Here is a 23,901-nt window from a genome sequence, read left to right on the forward strand (position 1 = left end):
GAAATAAAGACTACTTCTTGGTTAATCCTTCATTATCTTCATCAGACGTGTTCCCTTCTTCGTCTGCGTCAGAATCTTCATCACCATCAGAACTTCCATCACTATCAGATTCTTCATCGCCAGCTTCGCTATCAGAGATAATCAAACTGGGAGTATTCTGTGGGATTTCTTCCAAAAGACAAGGACAATCATAATGTGGGATATTATGATCATCACAAACCATTTGGATAGTTTGATTGCGAAAATGCATAGCATCATTCTTAAAATTCGCAACAGTGATCTTGATTTGATTCTTTAATCTAGAATACTTGTCGTTGCGAGAAGAAATATTCTTTGCGAGTTCCTCTTTTTCAGCTTCGAGTTCCTTAATCTTTTCACGATATCTATTTTCAGAATCTGCGAGCAAAAGACAATCAATTATTAACTTGATGAGAATTCATAAGAAGCAAAAGATTAGTAAAGAAGAGCAGTTAGTAACCTTCTCTATCAGAAATCATATCTCCAGTCAAGGTTGTATGCTCAACTTGGAGACTAACATTTACACCTAAGTCTTTTCTAGCATCATCTAAGATTTTCGCAGCCCAAACAAATTCATCCTCACTACTTATAAGAGGACGAGAACGAATTTGATTTTCCCATTCGCAGAGTTCGATATTTTTGCGGTTAGCTTCATCTCGTTCAAATTGAACTTCAATAAGAGCCTCTTGGAACCTCGCCAGAGCCTTGGCACCTTGATCAGAGATGCGATCCTTATCATCTATAAGACCACTAATTTTGGTTCTTAACTCATTGGTTTTCTCTTTAGAATCAAGAAGGAGACGCTTAAATCGGTTGGCTAAGCCTAAACTAGATCTGTGGTCAATTTATAAGAGGCGAAATTTAGATCTAAGCTCATTTAGAGAAAGAAAAGAAATTCTATCATTTGAGAAGTTATTTAAGGAATTGTTAAGACGCTCAAGAAGGGTATTATTATCCAAGGCATTAGGAAATGAACGAAGAAGGGTAGCTTCATCAGAAAGATCATAAACGTCTGCAAAAAGGATCATTTAAATAAGATAAAACAACAGGATGAATGAATAAAGGGAAAAGAGAAAAGTAACATACCGTAAAGCTGATTATTAGCTTGCTGAAGACTAGAGATTTTGTTCTTATACGACGAAGAATCAATTTCTAATTGTCTATTTTTCTCGCGAAGACCTTTAACTTCAGCTTCCAATTCTTCATTCTTTTTGCGAAATTGAAGATTCTTCTTTTCAAGATTTTCACGTCTTCTCTCTAGATCTGAGGCAACAGCAAAAGAAGCTTTTCCAACCTGCGAAAAAATATAAAAAATATTAATATAGAAAGAAATTTTGAATTATAAAAATGAAGAAGTAAAAGGATAAAAATATACCAGACTATTGAGAGAATGCAAAAAATCGGGAGTCACTGATCTAGAAACTCCACGAAGAGAGCTATCACCATCCAGTAAAGGAACATCGCAAAGGGTAGCGAGAGCTTTGCAGGTATCTGTGAATTGGTTATCTCCCATTCCTTGTAGAGAATCAGAAAAGAGGCCAGATAGCTTAGCCATAGAAGATTCAGGTGGAGAATCTTCACTTGCAGCAAGATCATCGTTGTCCTCATCACCCTTATCACTTTCGGAATTTCGTGAGGAGGAATATTTTAAGGAGAAGAAGAACGAACTTTCCTTTTCTTTGGAGGAGGACCAGTTGATTTTTCCCTGCGAAGAGCACCTTTACCTTTATCACCAATCTTCGCAACATCAGCAGACTTTTCTACTTCAACAATAATCTTCACACACATATAGAAATGAGAAATGGAAGCATGGAAGTAACAGTAATATTTAAAATCATAAGAGAAAATTTCTTACCTCATCTGTGTATGAGCGAAGAGCTAACAGAGTACTAGATTTCCCAGTCCTGTTATAACTATCTTTCAGTTTTTGGATCTGCGGAATGTCGCAAGAGTTAGCGAACAGAATAATAAAAATCAATAAAGAAATATAAAATGAGTTAAATGGGAAGAAACATACCTCTTTCTCCTTCTCGGGCCAAGAGAAAACCCAAGGTTGATAAGCAGCGAGATTCGCAGGAAGAATATTTGACCCAGCAATATCGGGTCCTTTTAGCATTAAAGGAAAAACACACCATTTATCATCTTTGGATTGGTGAGGAGTTGTGTTTTTACCAGAATGCCAGTCAATATCTTTCATGAGAATTTTGGCTTCATCAATGTTATCTTTCCTTTTTAAGCGAATACCCCAGCGAGTATTCTCTTTCTTCATGGAGATAAGTTCATAGTTCTCAAAGAAATTCGCTACTGTATACTTCTCATCAACTATCTCTAGGTTTGCGAATTTAGGATCCCTAAGTTATTTGGAGTACAGAGGTCCTTTACCAGCACTACGATTAGCGAACTCTAGCATCAGACGGATGCAGTCCCCACTCAGTTGGAAGATAGCTCGTGAAAATCCCGAGTGAGCGAGAATTTCATAAAATAAAGGAAGATCTGGGTTATAAAGAGGAATAGGGAGACCTGCGAGAATCTGACCTAGCGAAATTATGATTGATCATCACAATGTTGATCAGAGAAAAGTTTGACAGAAAGAATTGATTTGGCATTCTCACCAGGAATGGTGGAGAGTGTGTAACCTTTATCAGCAAGATCTTTTTGGACATCTTGTAAATTCTTCTCATATCTATGACCATTTGGATCCATGTTTGAATATAGAGTATGAGAATGTATGTAAAGTAAGAGGATTGAAGGAGAAAAAAAAATTACAGCAGCAGAATTTGCAGAAGAATAATAGAGTTGCAGAGATGAGAGAATAAAAATAGAAGAGAAAGTAAAAAGAAAAGTGAAAAAAGGAGTAAGAAGAGTATATAAAGGAGATTTTTTACTCGAAGAAATAAACACCATTAAGACGAAAAGACGTGAGCGGTTGAAAAGCAGTGGTTAAAGAAGACGTATCAAGAAACAAATGGAAGAGAGAGTACTGTCATAAATGTAGAATATGAAAAGATGAACAGCTGCGATATTTCTCACATCATTCTCTACTTTGCAGAGAAGATATAATAAGAGGCAAGATGTAGGATCAGAATCTCGCAATGACAATATTTCAGTGAAATTATCAGTGACACAGTACAACAACGTCGCAGAACAATTTCAGAAATGATAAAATAAATGACGTCATCTCAGATCACGAGAAAGATATGATAGTCCTGCGAAAATTAGAGAGTTTGCGAAATTAACATCTGTAAGGTTGCGAGAATGTCGCAAACCATACCCGAAAATAAAGGACAGATTAGGTGTCATCCACTATGTATTTCCTTATAAATAGTCGTTCGAGTTGTAAAGGGAAGGGAAAGCTTTTTTGAGTAAGAAACAAGTAAATAGGAGAGAGAAAGTTTAGAATAGAGATCATTCTTGATTTCTTTATCTTTTCTTGTAAGAACATTCAAAGATTAATTAATAAAATTAAGAATATAAACCTAAAATGAGTTGATCAATAATGAAATCATATGAGGAGTGTAGTGTAGGATTTCCTGCAACTACATATACTTGAACCATCCCTATCACACTAAATTGTTTCATCTCACCTAATATAGAACTAAATATGATGCAGTTTAAGATTTTTTGTTAAATAAGTTGATGTAACAAGTTATTGAAAAGACAGATTAAAAGTTTTTGTTACTTACATAAGCATCTGTAGACAGAATTCAGTGCTTCTTTCCGTAGTAGTGCGTCTTAGATGGATATTTCATCTTTGAATTCAGCATGTTGATGTAGTAATCAATAACCTCGCTGTTTATGTTTTGGTCATCCATCAGAGCTTGGATATGCCTTCCATGGACTATCTCTTCCACTTCATTGTTGAAAAAAAATCTTATTGCTATTTCACTGCATTTTGTAAAGATTAGGTTAACTCCCTGACATGACATAATGTACTATTTCTTGAAGTATTATAGTTTCAAACTGTAACTATGATAGTTTATACCTATAAATAAACAAACAATTTTTTACAGAGTTACAAACCTTTCTGTAGCTTGCTCAAAGAATGGACAAAGGACATGTTCTTCTTCCTCGGTGTAGTATTTCCAGAGTTTGAGATTTTCTAGCTTCTTCAGCTTTATTGTCTTAGGTGGCGTATCATCAATCAGAGCATAAACGTCGATGATTTTCGGTTCTTCAACACTGAAAAATCAGGGGTCTAACAACACCACCCAATATTTCGATTAGCAATCTGTATGGATTAACTCCGAAACACTTTGCTAGAGAGTCAAATAGAGAGTCAGACTCAATCTAGATAGAAAGTATCTCAAGGAGTTATTATCTCAATCTCTCGATTTGATCTTTACTCAAGCAAATAGAAATCTGCGAGTCTTTATCAAAGAGAGATAACTTGGACGGTATCAAAGACCAATGTCCAAGGATCAATCAATATCAATCAACAACCAAAGGTTGGATTTCCAATTGATGATCACGAACGCACAACCTGTATTATTTTAATTATATAAAATATAATGCGGAAAAGAAATAACACAGACACCAGAAATTTTGTTAACGAGGAAACCGCAAATGCAGAAAAACCTCGGGACCTAGTACAGATTGAATACACACTGTATTAAGCCGCTACAAACACTATCCTACTGCAAACTAACTTCAGACTGGACTATAGCTGAACCCCAATCAGTCTCCCACCGATCCAAGGTAAAATTGTACTCCTACGACTCTGATCCCAGCAGGATACTGCGCATTTGATTTCCTTAGCTGATCTCACCCACAACCAAGAATTGTTGTAACCCAAAATCACAGACTTGATAATAAACATATTTTTCCAAACGTGTACGTGTATGTTGGTTCAACATATTAACCCAAAAGGTTAACCATATGATCATTTCATATTAACCTTGTTCTTCTTCACCATAACTAGTTCAATTGACTCAAATAAACTAGTTAAAGAGTTGATCAATTGCTATGAGATCTTATGTAACTACACAAAACACAATTGAAACAAAGATGATTCGATTCGATTGAATCGGCTCATGAACATTATAGCCACGGTTTGCATAAAGCATTCCTTAGTAATTTAATGTTTCATGTTCAGAGCACATATTTAGATCATAACCTCTTAAGTTCACAAACAAGTTCGCGGACTTAAGTTAATCGGTTGAATTTTGCAAACTTAGCAGAAATTCTCGGAAAGAGAACTTTAGCAAGTTCGCGGACTGGGTTCGCGGACTTAGCACACAAACGAGTTTTGGAAAATCCCAGCAGAAATTATCGGTCGAGAACTTCCGACAGTTCGCGGAATGAGTTTGCGAATTAGGTTTGTGGACTTGGCAAGCCAATTCCACAATCCTCCCGATTTCTCTTGATCAACAAAGTTCGAAAACTTCGGTTCAAGGATACATGGTTATGTAATCTAAACTCTCATTTCAATCATTGATACATTCTCAGAGGACGCTATGTAGCCGTTATTCACAGACCGATTCACGTCAGAGCAATTCTCAAAGTGATTGAAACTTTTCATGACTTTCGTCACTAGGTGAAAATTAACTTGATCAAAGCAAAACGCTTTACCAATACACGATTTCGAGATAAAAGATAAGCAATGAATGCTCAGCTAGAAATGTCAAATGTGTATGATCTAGTTTATATAGCATACGACTTTTGTCTCATAAGAAGTAGGATATAAAAGAGATAGACTTTTGAGTGATAGATAAGTTCAAGTATCCACATACCTTTTTGTTGATGAAGTTCCACGGTTCCTTGTATAGATCTTCGTCGTTGTATGATGAATCGCCATGAAGTCCTTGAGCTCAACTACACTTTTCTATCCTAGTCCGAAACTTAGCTATGTAGGCTAGAAATTAAGACTTATAGTTTTGATCTCTAACATTGACAAACATGCTTGAGATAGCAACGCATGCGAGGTCTATGCTCTAACAATCTCCCCCTTTGTCAATTTTAGTGACAAAACTATTAATACATATGGAATACAAAAAAGATAAACTTTAGTGGCTCTTATTCCATAGTCTAATCTTCAACGTTCCTTGAAATCTTCGTCCTTCCAAGTACTCCAATGATCTCAAAGGTTGTAAGTTTAGCACCATCTTTGTTGAAGATCCGTAGCTATAACAATGAGAGAAATCGAGATTCTCGATCATTATTATACAGTGTCATAGTATTATTATATAACATCAAAGTCCAATTGTATCACGACTTCAACAATAATACTACGGTGATATGTATCACTCCCCCTTAGTCAATACTCCATCTCGATCATGGAAACCACTCCCCCTTACATAATGATCCGAAAACCATATATATTTGTAGTGTGAACTACAATATTTCTCCCCCTTTTTGTCAATAAAATTGGCAAAGGTACAAGAGTGGGATCATAATGAAATTTCCACAAGAGACATTTCATGACCAAAAGAAAAAAATACATACAACTTAATTTAGATGCAATCTAATAGCCGAAGCTAACAACATTCATCAAGGAGTTTTAAGATACAAGATAACCCCTATAATATTCCACAGCCGCACTCCCCGCAAGATATTACCATTAAGCACAAGTTCAAAAGAACTCTCCCCCATTTGATGTCATTCCCGAGAGAACAACAAGAGCGACATTAATTTCGAAAGAAAAGAAGGATTTTATATTGGACACCAAAAACCATAGGAATGATTTTCTATATCCAAAGCTCAACCAAATTAACCACAAGTAAACCCATGATTAATTAAATTGGAATACGCAACTAAATCAAACCACAAAAGTGATCAATTTAATTGAAAGTTCTCAACATAAGTAAACTCACGGAGCTACGACTAAGTCAATCACACGGAGATGACTAACATAACCGTTAAAAAACTCAACATAAGGAAAACCTTACGGAATATATGACTACATTAACCAAAGAACATGATAGTGTATCCTTTCATATAATCAACACAAGAACTTGTGGAATATATGAAAACTCAACTAGATTAATTACAAGAGAACCTATAATTAATCTAATTGGAATACGAATAACCAAACTAATCACCGAAGTAATCAATTTAATTATTTTGGGCTCAACATAAAAGAACTTATGGAACCCCGACTAAGTTCATAATAGAATATGACAACCTTAGCCGTACATGTACTCGACATAACAAAGAAAACTTATATAGTACAAACTAAATAACCAAACAGGTTGATTAATTTAGTTCTTAATGCTCGACATATAGCATCTTATGGAACAACCAACAAACCCAAGGTAAATCGACTTAGTTGTAAGGTGCTCAACATAGGACACACAATGGAGCCTTCATGGTAAAACATAATAAAATGGATCAATGAAGATCAATACCGTGGATAACATACAAGGATCTATTCTATTTTCCATCATAGCGACATAATATACTTTATCCTTGTTGAACAAAATATTTTATCCTATTTTTCATCAAATTAATGATTACATAGGCTTAACTTTTGTATATGTCAAAAGTCCATTCGTCCTTTCATCAATACGAATACCGATTCATGAACGACTTTACTTTTGACTGCAATATGGGAACTTCAAGTTCACGGACGTAAACAATACATATCCCATAAAAATATTGCAATATCACAAACCATTAAAATACTGCAATAAACATCATCCTCCAAATATTTTTATAATTTAATACCAATAAGCCTAAAAAATAACATAAGAAGATGAAAACAAAAATAGCTATGTGTAGTCACAATCATCGCTATTCAAAGCACTAGTTATTCTTCCAACTAATCCAAAAAGAATACATCCTAGGTATCTATACCTCTGAACAATCAATTCACTTACCTTGAATATTCTTCTCGTATTCCCTATATTCTTCAAGTTCATCTTCGATTAGGTCAATCCTTGATTCAAGACTATCCATTTTCTCCTCAAGTTTTTTGGAAGACACTTCAAGTTCATTTTTCAGAGCACGAACTTGTTCCAAAACGAGATTCATGGTTAGAGAGAGCTTATCAAACTGAGATACAGAAGGGTTCTTATCAGAAGAAGATACATGTTTGTCATAGCACATCTCATTGTCAGAAGAATCGAAACGAATCTTCTTTGAGGGAAATAGAACTGTCCATACATCACTTTCTTTACTTGAAAGACTAGAGGTGGACATGATAGAGAGGATGAAATGAGAGTACTGAAGAGGTAGAGCCTATTAAAAGGAATACAGATGTAGAATTCCCAGAAACACCCTTTTTACCAAATCATAACAGAAGTTGGTTATCAAAAAAAAACTGAAGCCGTTCTCGAACAAGACCTGAAAAAAAAGCACAAAAAAAATATGTTACAGTCCCATTGTATATTATGATTCTTGTATAAGAGGAAGAGAACACAAGAATCATTTTTCAACAAGATTACTGAGTATAAGGCCTCCAATCCAAGATTGGACTGGGATAATCTTTGCAAAGAGAGAAACCACCCATTTCACTAGGTTTCTGCTTATCCATTGTGATCAGAGTTTTAGAAATCTTGATTGCATATCTTTGCAAATTCTGCACCATTTTTGAAAACACCTTTTGATGAAAGGTAGACTTCCTTTTTGTTTTCAGCATACTACGGTTATCCAGGAAGGACTGTTTTTGATTTGACGTGCTAAGATAATCCTGAGGTGAACTCAACTGAACGGAGTGATTTGGTAGACTCTTTTTCGATAAACTCCTGGATTTCAACACAAAATCAGGAGAGGTTTGTTGATCCAACACAGGCGGACATGTCACGAAGGAATCATGAGAATGATTTTCAGAAAAAAGATTGAGAGGGCAATCATAGATTTCCTCAGGACAATAATCAAGAGTATTCATCCATGCTTTAGTTATCTCTCTTATCTCCGTTTCAGGATTTTTCGAAGAGGCTTGAACACACATAAGACCAGTTTCATTAATAAGGCTCTTCTTGGTATTCTTATCCTTTATATTGACTAACGAAGTTTCCTTTTGAGACTTTCTTTTACTACGTCTGAGGATCTTCTTAAGTTTTCGTATAAACAAAGACAACGTAGAAATAAAGCAATTCTCACTTTTCTCTTTCGTCAATTTTGGATGACAAGATTTATGATCAGGAGAAGTGACACGGTTGCCAAGCAAATGATGATCGTCTATTCCCATATATTCGCGATCGAAAATTCTAATTTTTCCGACCAGTGTGTTCCGTGAAATAATATTAAGGTTATTTCCTTCAACGATGGCATGTCTTTTAGATTCGTATCTAGATGGCAGCGATCGAAGGATTTTCATCACAATTTCCTTTTCAGGAATTATCCTACCCAACGCACATGATGCATTAACAATTTCAGACAGTTTGTAATAAAAATCGTCGAACGAATCTTCTTCTGCCATAGAAAGGTCTTCCCATTCGGAATTAAGGTTTTGAATCCTAGCTTCCTTTTCACTGGGTTACCTTCAAATACGCTTTCTAAAGTATCCCAAGCTTCTTTAGACGTAGTGCATGAGATCACATGATGTCTAAGATTTGGGGAAACACATGTAGGATGGCTTTCAACCCGTCGGAGTTTTTCCTTACAGCAACTAACTCGGCAGTATAGTACATACATAAATCTTCTGGTACAATAACATCTCTTTCCATAACAACGGGAGTCTCATAGCCATTCACAACACATTTCCATGATTGGAATTTCCACCATAGATAATTTGAGCCATCGAGGACTGGTGGTACTTTAATAGAGATAGCACCTCTGTACATAGAGTCATATCACTACAAACACAGACTTGTTAGGTCTTGACGTGTTTGCCTGCTCTAATACCAATTGAAAAAGCGGGGGTCTAACAACACCACCCAATATTTAGATTAGCAATCTGTATGGACTAACTCCGAAAAACTTTGGTAGAGAATCAACTAGAGAGTCAGACTCAATATAGATAGAAAGTATCTCAAGGAGTTATTATCTCAATCTCTCGATTTGATCTTTACTCAAGCAAATAGAAATCTGCGAGTCTTTATCAAAAAGAGATAACTTGGGCGGTACCAAAGACCAATTTCCAAGGATCAATCAATATCAATCAACAACCAAAGTTTGGATTTCCAATTGATGATCACGAACGCACAACCTGTATTATTTCAATTATATAAAATATAATGCGGAAAAGAAATAACACAGACACCAGAAATTTTGTTAATGAGGAAACCGGAAATGCAGAAAAACCCCGGGACCTAGTCCAGATTGAATACACACTGTATTAAGCCGCTACAGACACTAGCCTACTGCAAACTAACTTCGTACTGGACTATAGTTGAACCCCAATCAGTCTCCCACCGATCCAAGATACAGTAGTACTCCTACGCCTCTGATCCCAGCAGGATACTGCGCACTTGATTCCCTTAGCTGATTTCACCCACAACCAAGAGTTGATGTAACCCAAAATCACAGACTTGATAATAAACAGATTTGTCTCACACAGAAAAGTCTATAAGAGGATAAATCTGTCTCCCACAGATAAACCCTAGGTTTTGTTCCGTATTTAGGTATAAAATCATGGTAACAGGAACCAATTTGTAATCCGGTCTTATATTTCCGAAGAACATCCTAGATTAATCAATCACCTCTCTACAATCCTTCCTGACTACACAAGCGGATTGTCCAGGAATCACAAACAGTGAGACGAAGATGTTTGTGACTTCTTTATCTTGCCTATCGGAGAACTCTCACGATCTCAAGTCAATCATTCGATTGTAATCGTACGATAGAAGATGCAAGATCAGATCACACAACCCCGATAAAGTAGTATCGGTCTGGCTTCACAATCCCAATGAAGTCTTTAAGTCGTTAACCTGATTTTAGAGAAGAAAATCAAAGGTTAATGGAGATCGACTCTAGCGGGCGCAATAATAGCATACAGACGTGTGGGGATTAGTTTTTCACAATGCTAGATGTCTCCTTTATATATCCTTCAAATCAGGGTTTTTCCTTAGTTTTACAAAACAATCCATATTCACCGTTAGATGAAAACCAGATTTAGATTCAAGCTAATATTTCTCAATCGTTAGATCGAAAACTTAGCTTGTCACACACACTTGGGTAGACGTTTACTGGGTTCGTGAAAACCATGCCCAAACGTGTACGTGTATGTTGGTTCAACATATTAACCCAAAAGGTTAACCATATGAGCATTTCATATTAACCTTGTTCTTCTTCACCATAACTAGTTCAATTGACTTAAATGAACTAGTTAAAGAGTTGTTCAATTGCTATGAGATCTTATGTAACTACACAAGACACAATTGAAATAAAGATGATTCGATTCGATTCGATTGAATCGGCTCATGAACATTATAGCCATGGTTTGCATAAAGCATTCCTTAGTAATTTAATATTTCATGTTCAGAGCACATCTTTAGATCATAACCTCTTAAGTTCACAAACAAGTTCGCAGACTTAAGTTAATCGGTTGAGTTTTCCAAACTCAGCAGAAATTCTCGGAAAGAGAACTTCCATCAGTTCGCGGACTGGGTTCGCGGACTTAGCACACAAACGAGTTTTGGAAAATCCCAGCATAAATTCTCGGTCGAGAACTTTCGACAGTTCGCGGACTGAGTCTGCGAACTAGGTTGGCGGACTTGGCAAGCCAATTCCACAATCCTCCCGATTTCTCTTGATCAACAAAGTTCGAAAACTTCGGTTCAAGGAATACATGGTTATGTAATCTAAACTCTCATTTCAATCATTGAGACATTCTCAGAGGACGCTATGTAGCCGTTATTCACAGACCGATTCACGTCAGAGCAATTCTCAAAGTGATTGAAACTTTTCATGACTTTCGTCACTATGTGAAAATAAAATTGATCAAAGCGAAATGCTTTACCAACACACGATTTCGAGATAAAAGATAAGAAATGAATGCTCAGCTCGAAATGTCAAATATGTATGATCTAGTCTATATAGCATACGACTTTTGTCTTATAAGAAGTAGGAGATAGAAGAGATAGACTTTTGAGTGATAGATAAGTTCAAGTCTCCACATACCTTTTTGTTGATGAAGTTTCCCGGTTCCTTGTATAGATATTTGTCGTTGTATGATGAATCGCCATGAAGTCCTTGATCTAAACTACACTTTTCTATCCTAGTCCGAGACTTAGCTATGTAGGCTAGAAATCAAGACTTATAGTTTTGATCACTAACATTGACAAACATGCTTGAGATAGCAACGCATGCGAGGTTGACCGAGCTATGCTCTAACAAACACCTCCACCCTTCTTCTTTTTCTTTCCCTTTGCTCCTCTCTTCCCCTTGTTCACTTTACCTTGAGGTGTGAATTTGTTTGGTGGATTCCTTGACGACCTTGTGTTATACCTCGCTTCTCTTCCGGTATTGTCACATTGAATGCTTTCGCTCTGCGTCGCTTCAGAATCATCATCATCTTGGGTGGTGTCTTCTTCTTCAGTTGTCCCATCGATTTGTTCTAGTTTGTAAATCACTTTAAGCCCTTCCAATACAGCGTCGTTGTCTGCAGGTCCAGAATCTCCCTCTTCCGTTTGTTGTGTAGGAGTATATTCCGTTTCTTGTGTCAGAGCATCTTCCATTTCTGGAAGAGGAGGATTAAATATTCCGGCAGTGATCGCATGGAAGCTTGGTGCGCTGAAGCTTGAGGTAGTATCTGCAGGGAAATAATCCAACATATCATAGTTGACGTATTGGTTTCTGGCATCAACAACTGTTGTTGATCCTTTAATGGGATCAACATCCATTGTTTACCCCACAAAAAATTAAAAGTATGTATGTATTTATTTGTATGCACAAAGAAATGACTAATGATCAGACTATGAAAAGAGTACCGTTACTAACACTTGCTCGGTTTAACACTAGAAGTTAAAATTATTATTTCTTCAACTGAGTTAAAAAATTACATGTAGCGACCATTTTGGCTTCCTGCTTGTTTGTACTCCTTTCTCCCTCATTGACTTCATTTTCTTCTTCTAACTGTTGACCTGAATTAGCAATCTGTGCAATCACATTGCTGACTTGAAGATTTGCTTCTTGTATTCTCTTTGCTTCTAATCCTGCACCAAATCCCATATTTTCTAAAATGCTTGGATTTGCATCTGACAATGACAACGTCAGTTGACTTGATTCTGGTTCTTTGTCTACATCCAAATCATCTTTCAAATCAGCTTCAGTCTCCTTTCCAGATGGTTCTCCATTTGTATCCTCTACTGGAGTTGAGTCAGTATCTAACATATCTTTGGATGCTCTTCTGAATTATTGTTGAGTACTCTCTGATCTTGCTTTCTTTTTGTTCTCTTCCTTTTCTCTCCACTCTTTCACTTGTTTAGCAATATCATTAAGTTTCTCTTCATCTGCAGGTTTCAAGTGAATTGTATCCCTGTTGGTGTCAATAATATTCTTCAGGAAGATGATGTTGTTCATCAATGTTTTTGCTTGACCACTTCTCTGATAAGTTATCTCCTGTTTTTCACACTCAAGATACACAAGTTCTTCTGTCATTTCCTCATTCTTCTGCTTCTCTTCTTGCAATTTCCTTGCTGGTGCTAATAGGTCAATTAAATACAGTTCTTCTTGTGTAACAGGATCAAAAAAGTCTTCATGAACCTGCAAACAATGTGAAATATGTTTATGCAAGTTTTTTTTAACGTTCAACCATTAATATATCTTTCACGAGGGGGCGTAGCCCCCGAGTGATGTGCGACGTATAATAATATGCATCAATATAAGTGGAGTACATTTCAGATATGCTGTCAAATTTGGTTGTTGATTCCATTTTTCTATAGTTGATACACAAACATTGGTTGTTGACTCCCTAAACTAAGGTCAACTTCTATTGTTGATACACAAACATTTGTTGTTGACTCCTTATACTAAGATCAATTTCTATTGTTGATACACAAATGTTGGTTGTTGACTATCATTTCTATTATTGATACACAAACACTTGTTGTTGACTCCTTACACTAAGATCAATTTCTATTGTTGATACACAAATATTGGTTGTTGACTACCATTTATATTGTTGATACACAAACATTTGTTGTTGACTCCTTATACTAAGATCAATTTCTTTTTGTTGATACACAAATGTTGGTTGTTGACTCCCTAAACTAAGATCAAATTCTATTGTTGACACAGTAAAATAATAAATATTCTTGAAATACAAATCAAGTCATGATAATAAAATCAGAAATATGCATGGAATATAAATCACGATAAAAAAGTCGTATTTTGTTACCTGATGTTTAAACCAAGTCATTATACTATTCCCTTGTTAACATTCTCTTCAAATTCTTTTCCAAGAGCCTTGCACAATGCGTGTTGGCTCCATCTCAGAAATCTTGGAGTTGAATTTTCAAAATTTAACCTCTTGTTGATGTAGTTTCATGTATGTTCGTAGAACCAGTACTCCATACAAAGAAAAAAAATTGGTTAGTTTGACTTACAGTATGCATTTTGCTGTCTTCATAAATAAACATTTATGTAAAATGTTTTGTTACTTTATGTAAATGAACTTATTTTTCTTACTGGCAGTAGAGTTGTGCAGCCAGGAACACTTCCATGCTTTCCTTTCTGCTTTTTAATGTTTTTAAGCAGAAAGTCTACTATGTGATCAGGCCACGAGACTTCGTCCATGTTTAAAATATGAGGCAACCATTTCTTTGCTAATCCCGTTGCACCAGCATCTGTGAAGAAAAATACTATGCATATCCAAAATAGCAAAGAGTCTCACAAAATGTTGTGGGTCAGACTCATCTCTAGCTGCATCTCTTAGTTTACGCTCAATTTCAGCCTTCGATATTTTTGCACTCCAATCTGCACCTTTCTATGGTCTGAACCTGGTCTTTAACCATGCAGTGATTACAGCTCCATTCTTTTGTTTCGGAAACTTCTTCAACTCCTAACTCTCGGTAACCCTTCTTACCTTAAACATCAGTGAAAAATCTTTTGCTTCTAGAGAGCATTCATAAGAAGATTCGTTATCTCCAAACTTGAACTTATTTTTTTTCTTATCTAAAGCTCCAATAAGCAGTTGCATTGCAATATTTTTTTTGTTAGCCACTTATCTGTTTCTATATTGCTCATGTCTTGTGTGTAGAATGGTTCGACGAAGCCCCCAGAAAGGAGTTCTTTTCAATGCTTTCCTGTTGGGTGTCGTCTCCTTATTTTCTGAATCTCCTCTTTAAAACAAGTTGTGTAGATATTTACCCATTTCAACCAACGACATCATACATGATTTGAACTTTGTTTTGTTCTTCCTTGACTTACCTGCATAAATGGAACTCATTCATTTATTTTTATTTTTGATAAATTATGAATTTAAATAGAAATATATAGCAACATACAACTCAACTCAAAGTTTTTTATTTTACCTTTTCGCTCTATCTCTGATTTAACATCTGCGGCTACTTTTTCTTCTTCCTCTTTTTCTGATTCTGATTCTACTTCTTCGTCATCTGAATATGCTTCTTCTTCTTCAATTACCTTCTTTTTATTTCTTTTATGTACTTGTTCTTCTTTATTCTTCTTCTACTTCTTCTGTACCTTTGCTTTCTTTTTGTTCTCTGTTTTTCTCTTTTTTGCAGTAGCTTTGCCAATTTTTTCTGAGTCTTCTTCTTCTGAATCCTCTGGTTTATCATGCTTCTGCTTTGTTCTTCTTTCTGCTAATAATTTCTTGTTGACCCTTTTCTTTTTGGTTGGTAAATCTTCTTGAATTTTGTTTCGGTTCATCTTCCTCTTCCTCTTGTTCTTTTTGCTTTTCTTCAAACAGTCTCTTCTTGTTCTTCCTCTTCTTTTTGGTTTCTACATTGACATTTTGTTGAATATGTTGTGAATCATCTTCTTCTCTACTTTTTGCATTTATTCTTGGTGATCTTCTCATTCCTGTCATCTATTTCAAATGTAATAGTGCTAGTCAGACTTCTTATTCATTCATATAAACAATATTATTAGCATCAACAACACCTTTAATATTGTTGATTTGTTTAGTATTGAAGAAATACTTTACAATCGACATGTTACAGATCAACCTTTAATATTGTTGATCTGTAAAATCCTATTGTTGAAACTTAAATATCATTATATCTCTAGTTTCAAGCATTCAATAACTAACAAGATCACATACAACAACATGATCAATTATGATGGTATCAACATTTATTGTTGACCATAGTTTTCAAATGGTCTATCATTAGCATCAACAACATCAACAACATGAACAACATCAATAACTAATTGTTGACACATTTTTATGGTATCAACACCTATTTGTTGACCACATCTATGGTATATCATTAGCATCAACACAGAATCATAATAACATTTTGTTGTCAATTTTTATTGTTGACACAATTTGGTGGTATCAACAACTATTGTTGACCACATCTATGGTCCATCATTACCATCAACAACATCAACAATTGATGAAAGAACACACACACGCAGAGTAATATATTGGCTAAAAATAGAAATTAACAAAAGAAATCATTTCTAACCTCTTTCGCCTGAAACTGCAACTGGTGATAATCTCTTTCTTATGAAAACAGATACAAAATCAACTCCAACTATAAAATCAAAATTATTCAATTAGACACAATATGAATGAGATACCAAATCAATTCAAATAGATTAGTAGCAGGAATTCTTCATAAATCGTACATGCAACAACTTTTTTTTCTTCACCAAACTAAATCTGATTTCAAAACCGTAAGAAATCAAAATCAAAATCTTAAAAACCATCATGAAACAAAAATATTCACTAATAACAATAAGTAGAAGATGATAATTTTGTTTTACCTCTTTGAATTTGTTGTTTCAATCTTCAAAATCCGTAAACCCTATTTTCAATCATTTTTCTTCTCTGATTTTTTGATTGTTGAAAATGAAATGATTACAATGAAATCGTTTACTGAGATTTATATACTATGACGGTTTATTTTCAGTTTCGATTTACGGTTTCTCTTTTGATTTTTGGATTCAAATTTTTTTTCTTCTTCTACAGTTACAGAACGAGAGAGAAGAGATGAAGAAGGAGAGAGAGAGATCGTGTTGTTGTAACGGCTATGGGAGTGAATGTTTGTTGCGGCGTAACGTTACAATCTTTAATTATACCGAGGACATTATAGTAATCTAATTATATCTGTTTTTTAGGGGAGGACATTATTATTATGGAGAAGGGTATTTGTGTTGGGCCTCTATGGGCATTTAATTAATTCACCCCATTTTATATATAAAGATGTATATTTCAACAAAGAAATGGGAGGGAAAGACACAATAGTGTTGTCGCTAGCTCATGCCCATCTTAATTACTTTATTTGTAGCATAATACATAGGTAAGCATATGATGAGCAAATATAATCTAGCTAAAGTACATAGATAATATAGATAAAATATAGGATAATAGTGTAAAGGTCCTAATGGTAACAGAGAGAGGGCATACACATCTTGCCGCAGTTGCAGCATAATGCAGATGTATTATTGGTGTAAGTGAAAAGGTCGTAGTCGTGGTGATCTAAACGACAAAAGAGAAGAGGAAGATCATCTTCATCCCGCTCCTTTGGACTTTCATTTGGGATAGAAAACAATCCATAAGAATATCTATCTTTCTGTGGTCCTTTCATCATAACCTGGTGCTCTACTGCATGTAGCTTACCATTGCTCCAAGTCTTGAATGCTTCGCCGACAAAAACGGTGAATGTGCAATCCTTCACCACGGCTGGTAGCCATTCCCCTTCCTTAGTTTCGATTTGAAGGCCTTCTTCGTTTTGATACAATATTGTTAGGAGGTTTTTATCAACATGGGCAGGTAACCCAACTTCCATTTCCTTGCCAGTTGGAGCTTTGTATTGTGTGAAGCGGAAGATGTTCCAGCTGTCTTTGACAAGCGAATCACAGTTTGTATCAGCTCCGTAGCTCTGGAAGATCATCTTGCGAATGATTTGCTCTAGTTCTGTCATCATTTTGCTGGTGTTGTTGACAGTTTCACTACACACAAAAACAGACGTTGGTAAGTATTTGAACGAGAGAGATAAATCGACAGAAATCAATGAAACGAAATCTAAAGAAAGCCAAGAGGTTAAAATAAGACAGGAGAAAGACGAGATTACCAGAAAGATTGGTTTCCTTTGGGCCACATAGTGTCAGTGAAAGCTTGGACCTCCTCCAGGTTGTGTGGATTGGGTAGGGTTAAACTTTCGTACAAAGGAGCGAATTTGAACTTCCCTGCATATCCATTGTGAGATTTTGAGTCGTCGGAGCTCTTTTGTTTAGTCTCCAGTGGTAGATCAAACAAACTCTTCGATCCTTGGAACATCTTTTCGTGTAATTCCACGGGAATCTTATCATAAACCACTTGAAAACCACCATAAACTTCTCCACCTTCTCTAACTAGTTTACATAAATTCTTCCAACCTTCACTTCCCTCTACTAGATCTTCGGGGTGTTTAGTGAAATCAATGCATGGCATTTGAATCTCAAAACCCATTTCTATAGATGTTTATTTTTGTTAAATGTATAACCTCTCTCTTTACTTCGGTTGTTATGGCTTTGTAAGAAACTATGCGATTAATCATGCATATATATAGAGACGAATAAAGAGTTTTAAACAGCTACTTGCTACTTTATATCAAAGATAATGTGGTTGAAAGTCTTCTATTGCTGCGGTTACAATGTAAGTTGTAATTAGCATAGTTTTCAAGGCATGATATTTGTCTAGGTCAATCTTGTGTGTATGTTGGCTTGAAAGTCTTTAGTCTTTCCATGTGAAAGAAAATTGATCTTCTTCAACTGCTGACAATAATTTTATATATAAAGCGTGTAGATATGGTGTTTGCATGCAATCCTAAATTCCTAATTCACACTAAACAGAGGCACTCTTATTCCGTTAGTTGTTCAATGCAACCTTTCCTTCATTTGCCAAGTCCACGGTCTATGGTCTTCTAACTACAATTACTGCAAATATATCTTTTAATCAGGAGACACCAACCACGGATACATCTTTCTCTCTCCGTGGTTAGGGTTTCTGGAAGTATCTTGCAGGGCATGAAATCTGTAGCAACTGAGTGAGAGTTCTTAATTCATAAAACCTTGAGACAAAAAAGAAAATAACACCCGCCCGCATTGACATAATGACGATTCCCTCAACAAAAGAAAAGAAATTCCATATGGGAATATATATAATAGGCCAAAGGCTTGGTAAACAGCAAGAGAGAAAGGACATCAGAGACTTAGGCAAACAAGGAGTTTACTTGAGCGTATTCTAGTCCTTTTATGGACAGTTTTGGATATCGTCCCTTAATGAGATTGGCTTGTTGCTGAGTTTATTGTATTAGTTCTTTGTGTTCGTGTGTACTACTAATACGTGTGTGGTACTCTGTGAACTAAAGTATGACAAATGTGGAAATTGACAAAACTCTCTTATTCGTGAAGAGATGGAGATAAAAACAAGTCTTCTTCCATCGTGCAACCTGAAGAATTCTGTGTACGTTTGCAAGTGTATGAGCTAGGATGAGTATACGTGCGTCAGTAGTATTCGTGAAGCACTGTGTTGCTGGATTGCACTCCAAGAAGTTGGCGAGGCCAAGTTAGGGGTGTGATGGTACGTGTATCAGATCTGCAGATTGAATCCAAAGGAAAGTAAGATCAGCAGTGTGTCATCGAACAAACACAACTCGGATTGTCTGAACTGTAACTCAAGTGCGTACACTTAATCCTATTTGGATTCACAAATTCTATGGAATGCAACCCGGCAACTGGTTCAGGACTAGTATTCACCCACCCCTCCTCAATCCTTTAGGTAGTACAATGGAAGACTTGGTTATTTTCTCTCCAGTTGATAGAGAGTAGCGGCACCTTGATAAGACTTGAAGCAGCACCTTAAATAATCAGCCAAGTCCATGAGAGCTAATTCAATACATTAATCCTTTCTTTTTTACAGTTTGTGCCATGTTCTCTTTCTTTCCTGTCACAGAAACTTGTACGGTTGATTGCTGTTGAGATGTTTATGCATTGTTAACGGAATCATTGTACGTACTTGTAGGGAGGTGTGGCTGATTCTAAAAATATCTACGTATTATTTCTAGAAAAGCGATCTGATAGATGTCAAGCAGATTAACCTGTGCTTTAATGGGCCTGGTAATTCTTAATGTCCAGCAAATCCTCCCTGTTCAATAAGCCATTGTGGTCCATGTACCTATCTGCGAGTATAACCAAAGAGCAAAAACCAAAAAAAAACTAAAAGAATTTGGTTTACTCCGTGCTGTCACGCTATGGTGCACGAGCAAAATTTGGTCAGGCGCAACTTAAAAGTTCGCCCAAACCAGTCTCGCTTTAAAATCTCGCCCCTTTTTTTTTAATCAGGCTCACTTTAAAATCTCGCCCCACCATCAGGCGCACTTTATACCTAGGCCGGTGTCAGACGTACTTTTAAATTACCCGACTAAAACCAAACTAAAGACCAAATATGGTCTGGTTTTTGGTTTTACTCTAGTTTTTGGTCTTTACCCCGTTCGACTGCGTCTGTTTTCTGGACCAAAATTTTAGTTTTAGTCGTCCGTTGTGGATGCTCTTAGAGCTTAAATCCCAAATATCAGGTTGAACCCACATGTAAGTTGTAATCTATGTCTAGAGAATCATATCTGTAATTGGAACCCTTATTACCTTTGTGGAGTTGCATGGTATTCCCTCAAGACGTGCATGATATTTTAGTGTCGTGGAGTTTGGAGATGCCCTTTGAGTGTCCGACAGATACTGCTGATGTCTGTTGGGTACTTGCGTATCCATGAAGAACGACAGGCTGATATTTGATGATAAGCTAAGGATCATTGCAGGCTGGTATTTATGAATTATCTTATAGTCTGGCGCATAGTTTGGACCTCTCAGTTCATTGTAGGGTTCCAACTTGGCCGAGGATCAATTGTAGATATCCGCAGTTTGTATATCATGTTATTGTCACTTTATATGGTTGACCCACGCATAGTTTGGATTGGGTTCTTTCCATCTCCCTTCAAATTATTTGATCGTTGTTTCAAAAAGCTACTAGTCTGGCGCCACTGCTAAATGAGTATTCTTTCATCCTACAAATTTACCTTCGGTCCAGAGCTTTTATGGTTCACCAATGGTGTAGATAATAGATATATTGAGCCAGTCTTTGGCTTATTGTTAGATTCATCAGAAAGCAATTAGCCTGGTGTAGCTTTTGGTCGTACAAATATCACCACAATTCTAAACTAGTAGATCAGGTCCGGTATATGCCATTAAAAATAGTAGTATTATTTACCTGCCGTTCATTTTGAAGCTTCCTGTACGGTATCATCACGATGCTTCAAATTATGTTATTAACTCAGAAAAATAGTATTATTGATTTCCTGCCGTTTACTTTGAAGCTTCCTGCAGGTATCATCACGATGCTTCAAATTATTTTATCAACTCAGACTTTGTCCAGCCTGGTGTACACCTTGTCTTGTCTGTTTGGTATGACGTAAACATCACTACATCAATTAGTATTGGTTTTAAACTATACCGTGGTAGCTTATGAGACTTCTCAATTATTATTCCTCAATCACCGGCCAGCAGGCAGGGATATTAATGAAATATTGTTTAGCCTATCTGTATTTCGTGTTGTCTTATAAAATTAATCCTAGATTGAATTAGCCCTTGGCTTGCTTGTTTGGGGTTTGCCTTAGTGCCCCCTTTGTTGCACATGCTTGTGCTTTTCATGTACTTTCCCTTTCTTCCCTTTGTTTAATAAAATCATAACCTTTCCGCTCCAATTTTTTTTTTTTTGTTGTCAGCATGTTGCCATAGTACCGGGGAAATGCACATTCAGATTTGTTACATAGACATACATCAAGTCAAGAAACAAGAAAAAGAGGCCAAGAGACCCCAAAAAACCTTTACTAAAACCATAGTAGCTGACCCTCAATACTTTTGGAGATAGCAGCTCTGCCAACAATTCTACATCTCCAATTTGCTATTGAGCTGCATACTTATAGCTTCATCAAGTGTCCTGCCGCAAAGTTCACTTAATGTATCCTTCAGTCTCATCAAGTGGGCATTAGCAATAAGTTATTGGGGAAGAAAATAGTTATTGTACTATCACATAACGTATTTAGTAGTCTGAATTAAAATGAAGTACAATGTGATGAAGCTGAATAACAATTGTTAACCATTAGGTATCTTGTTAATGTCAAATTTTCACTTAATTAAGTCGTATGCATAATGCCAAGCTTGTATCGTCTCTTCTATCTTTTAAAATCAAAGAGACAACTAGAACTTATTTATTTTGACTCAACGACTTGGTAGCTTATTACTGATTCTATATATATCTCATATATTGTAGGAGATAAGGAAATTAACTTTCATATCCTCATTCTTTTCTTTTAAGTCCTTCACAAGCTTGTGAGAACTACATATCGATAGATCTCTCGGCACTCTTCTCTTCGTCCCAATCTCTCTTTCCTTCCACAGTATACGTAACGTAACTATGTCGTGGTATAGAGATCCTGAATTGTTCCTGGGTTATCAAGCAAATGGTCAGATGGGTTTATGGGAGCTTAGGAAAAAATTCGGGAGTCCACTTACGTCAGGTGATTTCAGGCAAATAAGATCTAACGTTACAGATCATCTCTCTTTGATTGATAACGCTTTTCGATGGGTGAGAAGTGATTTTGACGCTTTGGCAGCTTTTATATATAGGCATGACCTATTAGTAAACTGTCAAGGTTTGTCGATTCCCATAACCTTTCCTCGAGATAGAGCTATTAATAACCAACCTAACACGAACCGTGGAGTTTATTTCTGGTCGCATGAGTTGGTAAACTTGCCCCGGTATGGTGTGCCTGTTCATTCGGTTCGATTCCAAGAGGTTCGTTTCATGGAAGGTGGTGGTTCTGCTCCTGTGGAACCCAGTCCCAAGGAAAATGACTTGGCTGCAAAATTGGCTGCATGTATCAGAGAACGAGATCGAGAAAGGGCTGAGAAACAGGCTCTGCAGAAAAGCAATTCTGACTTACACGTCACAATTGCCACTCTCAAAGATGATTTGCTAAGAGATAAAGATGATAAGAAGCGGATCACCAATGATCGGGATCGACTGGAGGCTGACAAAAAAGCTGTGGATGAAAGAGTTTCCAACTTAGAAGCCGTCAATGCCACCCATGAAAATGAACTTGAAAAAGAGAAGGCTTATAAGATCGACCTTGAGAAACAAGTTTTTGATTTGACATCGAAACTCAAAGAATGTTGCAGTGTTGGAGATTGGCCATGGATGAGTGGTTGTACAGTTCCAAGTACGTGGGCTCCTTTTGATGACCTTGATGTTCTAAAGTTTCTGAGGAACACTCCGGTGACTATCTCCAAAGGGTCAAGCACGGGAAGTTTCGGTGAAGATAACATGACCAACGTTCAAGCAAGCAATTTCTATCAAGGTACACTGACTGGGCATGTGGTGCCTTCTGTGGTGCTTGTCAACTTTGCAGAATTGACTCCCGACAACGAAAAGGCGAGATTCGATCCCAGTGTTTGGGGTTTGTTTACAAATGGAGATACAAGTTATGCAGCTCGGCAGCTTAATTAATGAATAAGAGGAGTTGGTTTCTGCAGGAAAAAACATCTCAATATGTTTCCAAATGTGTGGTGATCTAAACCACCATTTGTGAAAATTCACAAATATCATCGTTTCAGTTTGCTAATAAAAATCTTTTTGTTTATATCAGTTGTTGTTAATTTTCATTGGCTTATGTTGTCTTCGATCGATAGTGTTGTATGTTCATAAATGACATAAAGTCTCTTCGAACTTGCGTAAAGTCTGGTTCTTATTCCGCTGTTTCATTTTTAGGTGCCTTCCGTTTACTTATTAGTTAAGGGTCATCACGAAGGTGTAGTTAAGACTTTCTTTTAACACCT

The 23,901-nt window shown here is 36.3% G+C and overlaps 2 protein-coding genes and 1 long non-coding RNA gene across 3 annotated transcripts; all 3 read right to left on the reverse strand.

Moving 5' to 3' along the window:
• Window positions 1-7,721: 7,721 nt before the first annotated feature.
• On the reverse strand, window positions 7,722-12,066 carry LOC113293854. Its single transcript, XR_003332617.1, has 2 exons — window positions 12,019-12,066; window positions 7,722-8,298 (listed from the first exon to the last, which is right to left on the reverse strand). It is a non-coding gene; the product is annotated as an uncharacterized LOC113293854 (long non-coding RNA).
• Window positions 12,067-12,175: 109 nt separating this feature from the next.
• On the reverse strand, window positions 12,176-17,052 carry LOC113293420. The gene is made up of 7 exons (XM_026542062.1): window positions 16,795-17,052; window positions 16,494-16,562; window positions 15,372-15,889; window positions 14,527-15,267; window positions 14,237-14,406; window positions 12,900-13,602; window positions 12,176-12,649 (listed from the first exon to the last, which is right to left on the reverse strand). The coding sequence occupies exons 6-7, from the start codon at window positions 13,228-13,230 to the stop codon at window positions 12,228-12,230; spliced, it is 753 nt and encodes a 250-aa protein (XP_026397847.1). The 5' UTR covers window positions 13,231-13,602; window positions 14,237-14,406; window positions 14,527-15,267; window positions 15,372-15,889; window positions 16,494-16,562; window positions 16,795-17,052; the 3' UTR covers window positions 12,176-12,227.
• A 225-nt stretch (window positions 17,053-17,277) lies between these two features.
• LOC113293421 (probable 2-oxoglutarate-dependent dioxygenase AOP1) lies at window positions 17,278-18,532 on the reverse strand. Its single transcript, XM_026542063.1, has 2 exons — window positions 18,105-18,532; window positions 17,278-17,982 (listed from the first exon to the last, which is right to left on the reverse strand). The coding sequence occupies exons 1-2, from the start codon at window positions 18,479-18,481 to the stop codon at window positions 17,412-17,414; spliced, it is 948 nt and encodes a 315-aa protein (XP_026397848.1). The 5' UTR covers window positions 18,482-18,532; the 3' UTR covers window positions 17,278-17,411.
• Between the last annotated feature and the right edge of the window lie 5,369 nt (window positions 18,533-23,901).

This window comes from Papaver somniferum, chromosome 7, assembly GCF_003573695.1.
Source record: "Papaver somniferum cultivar HN1 chromosome 7, ASM357369v1, whole genome shotgun sequence".
In the NCBI taxonomy this organism is placed as follows: domain Eukaryota; kingdom Viridiplantae; phylum Streptophyta; class Magnoliopsida; order Ranunculales; family Papaveraceae; genus Papaver; species Papaver somniferum.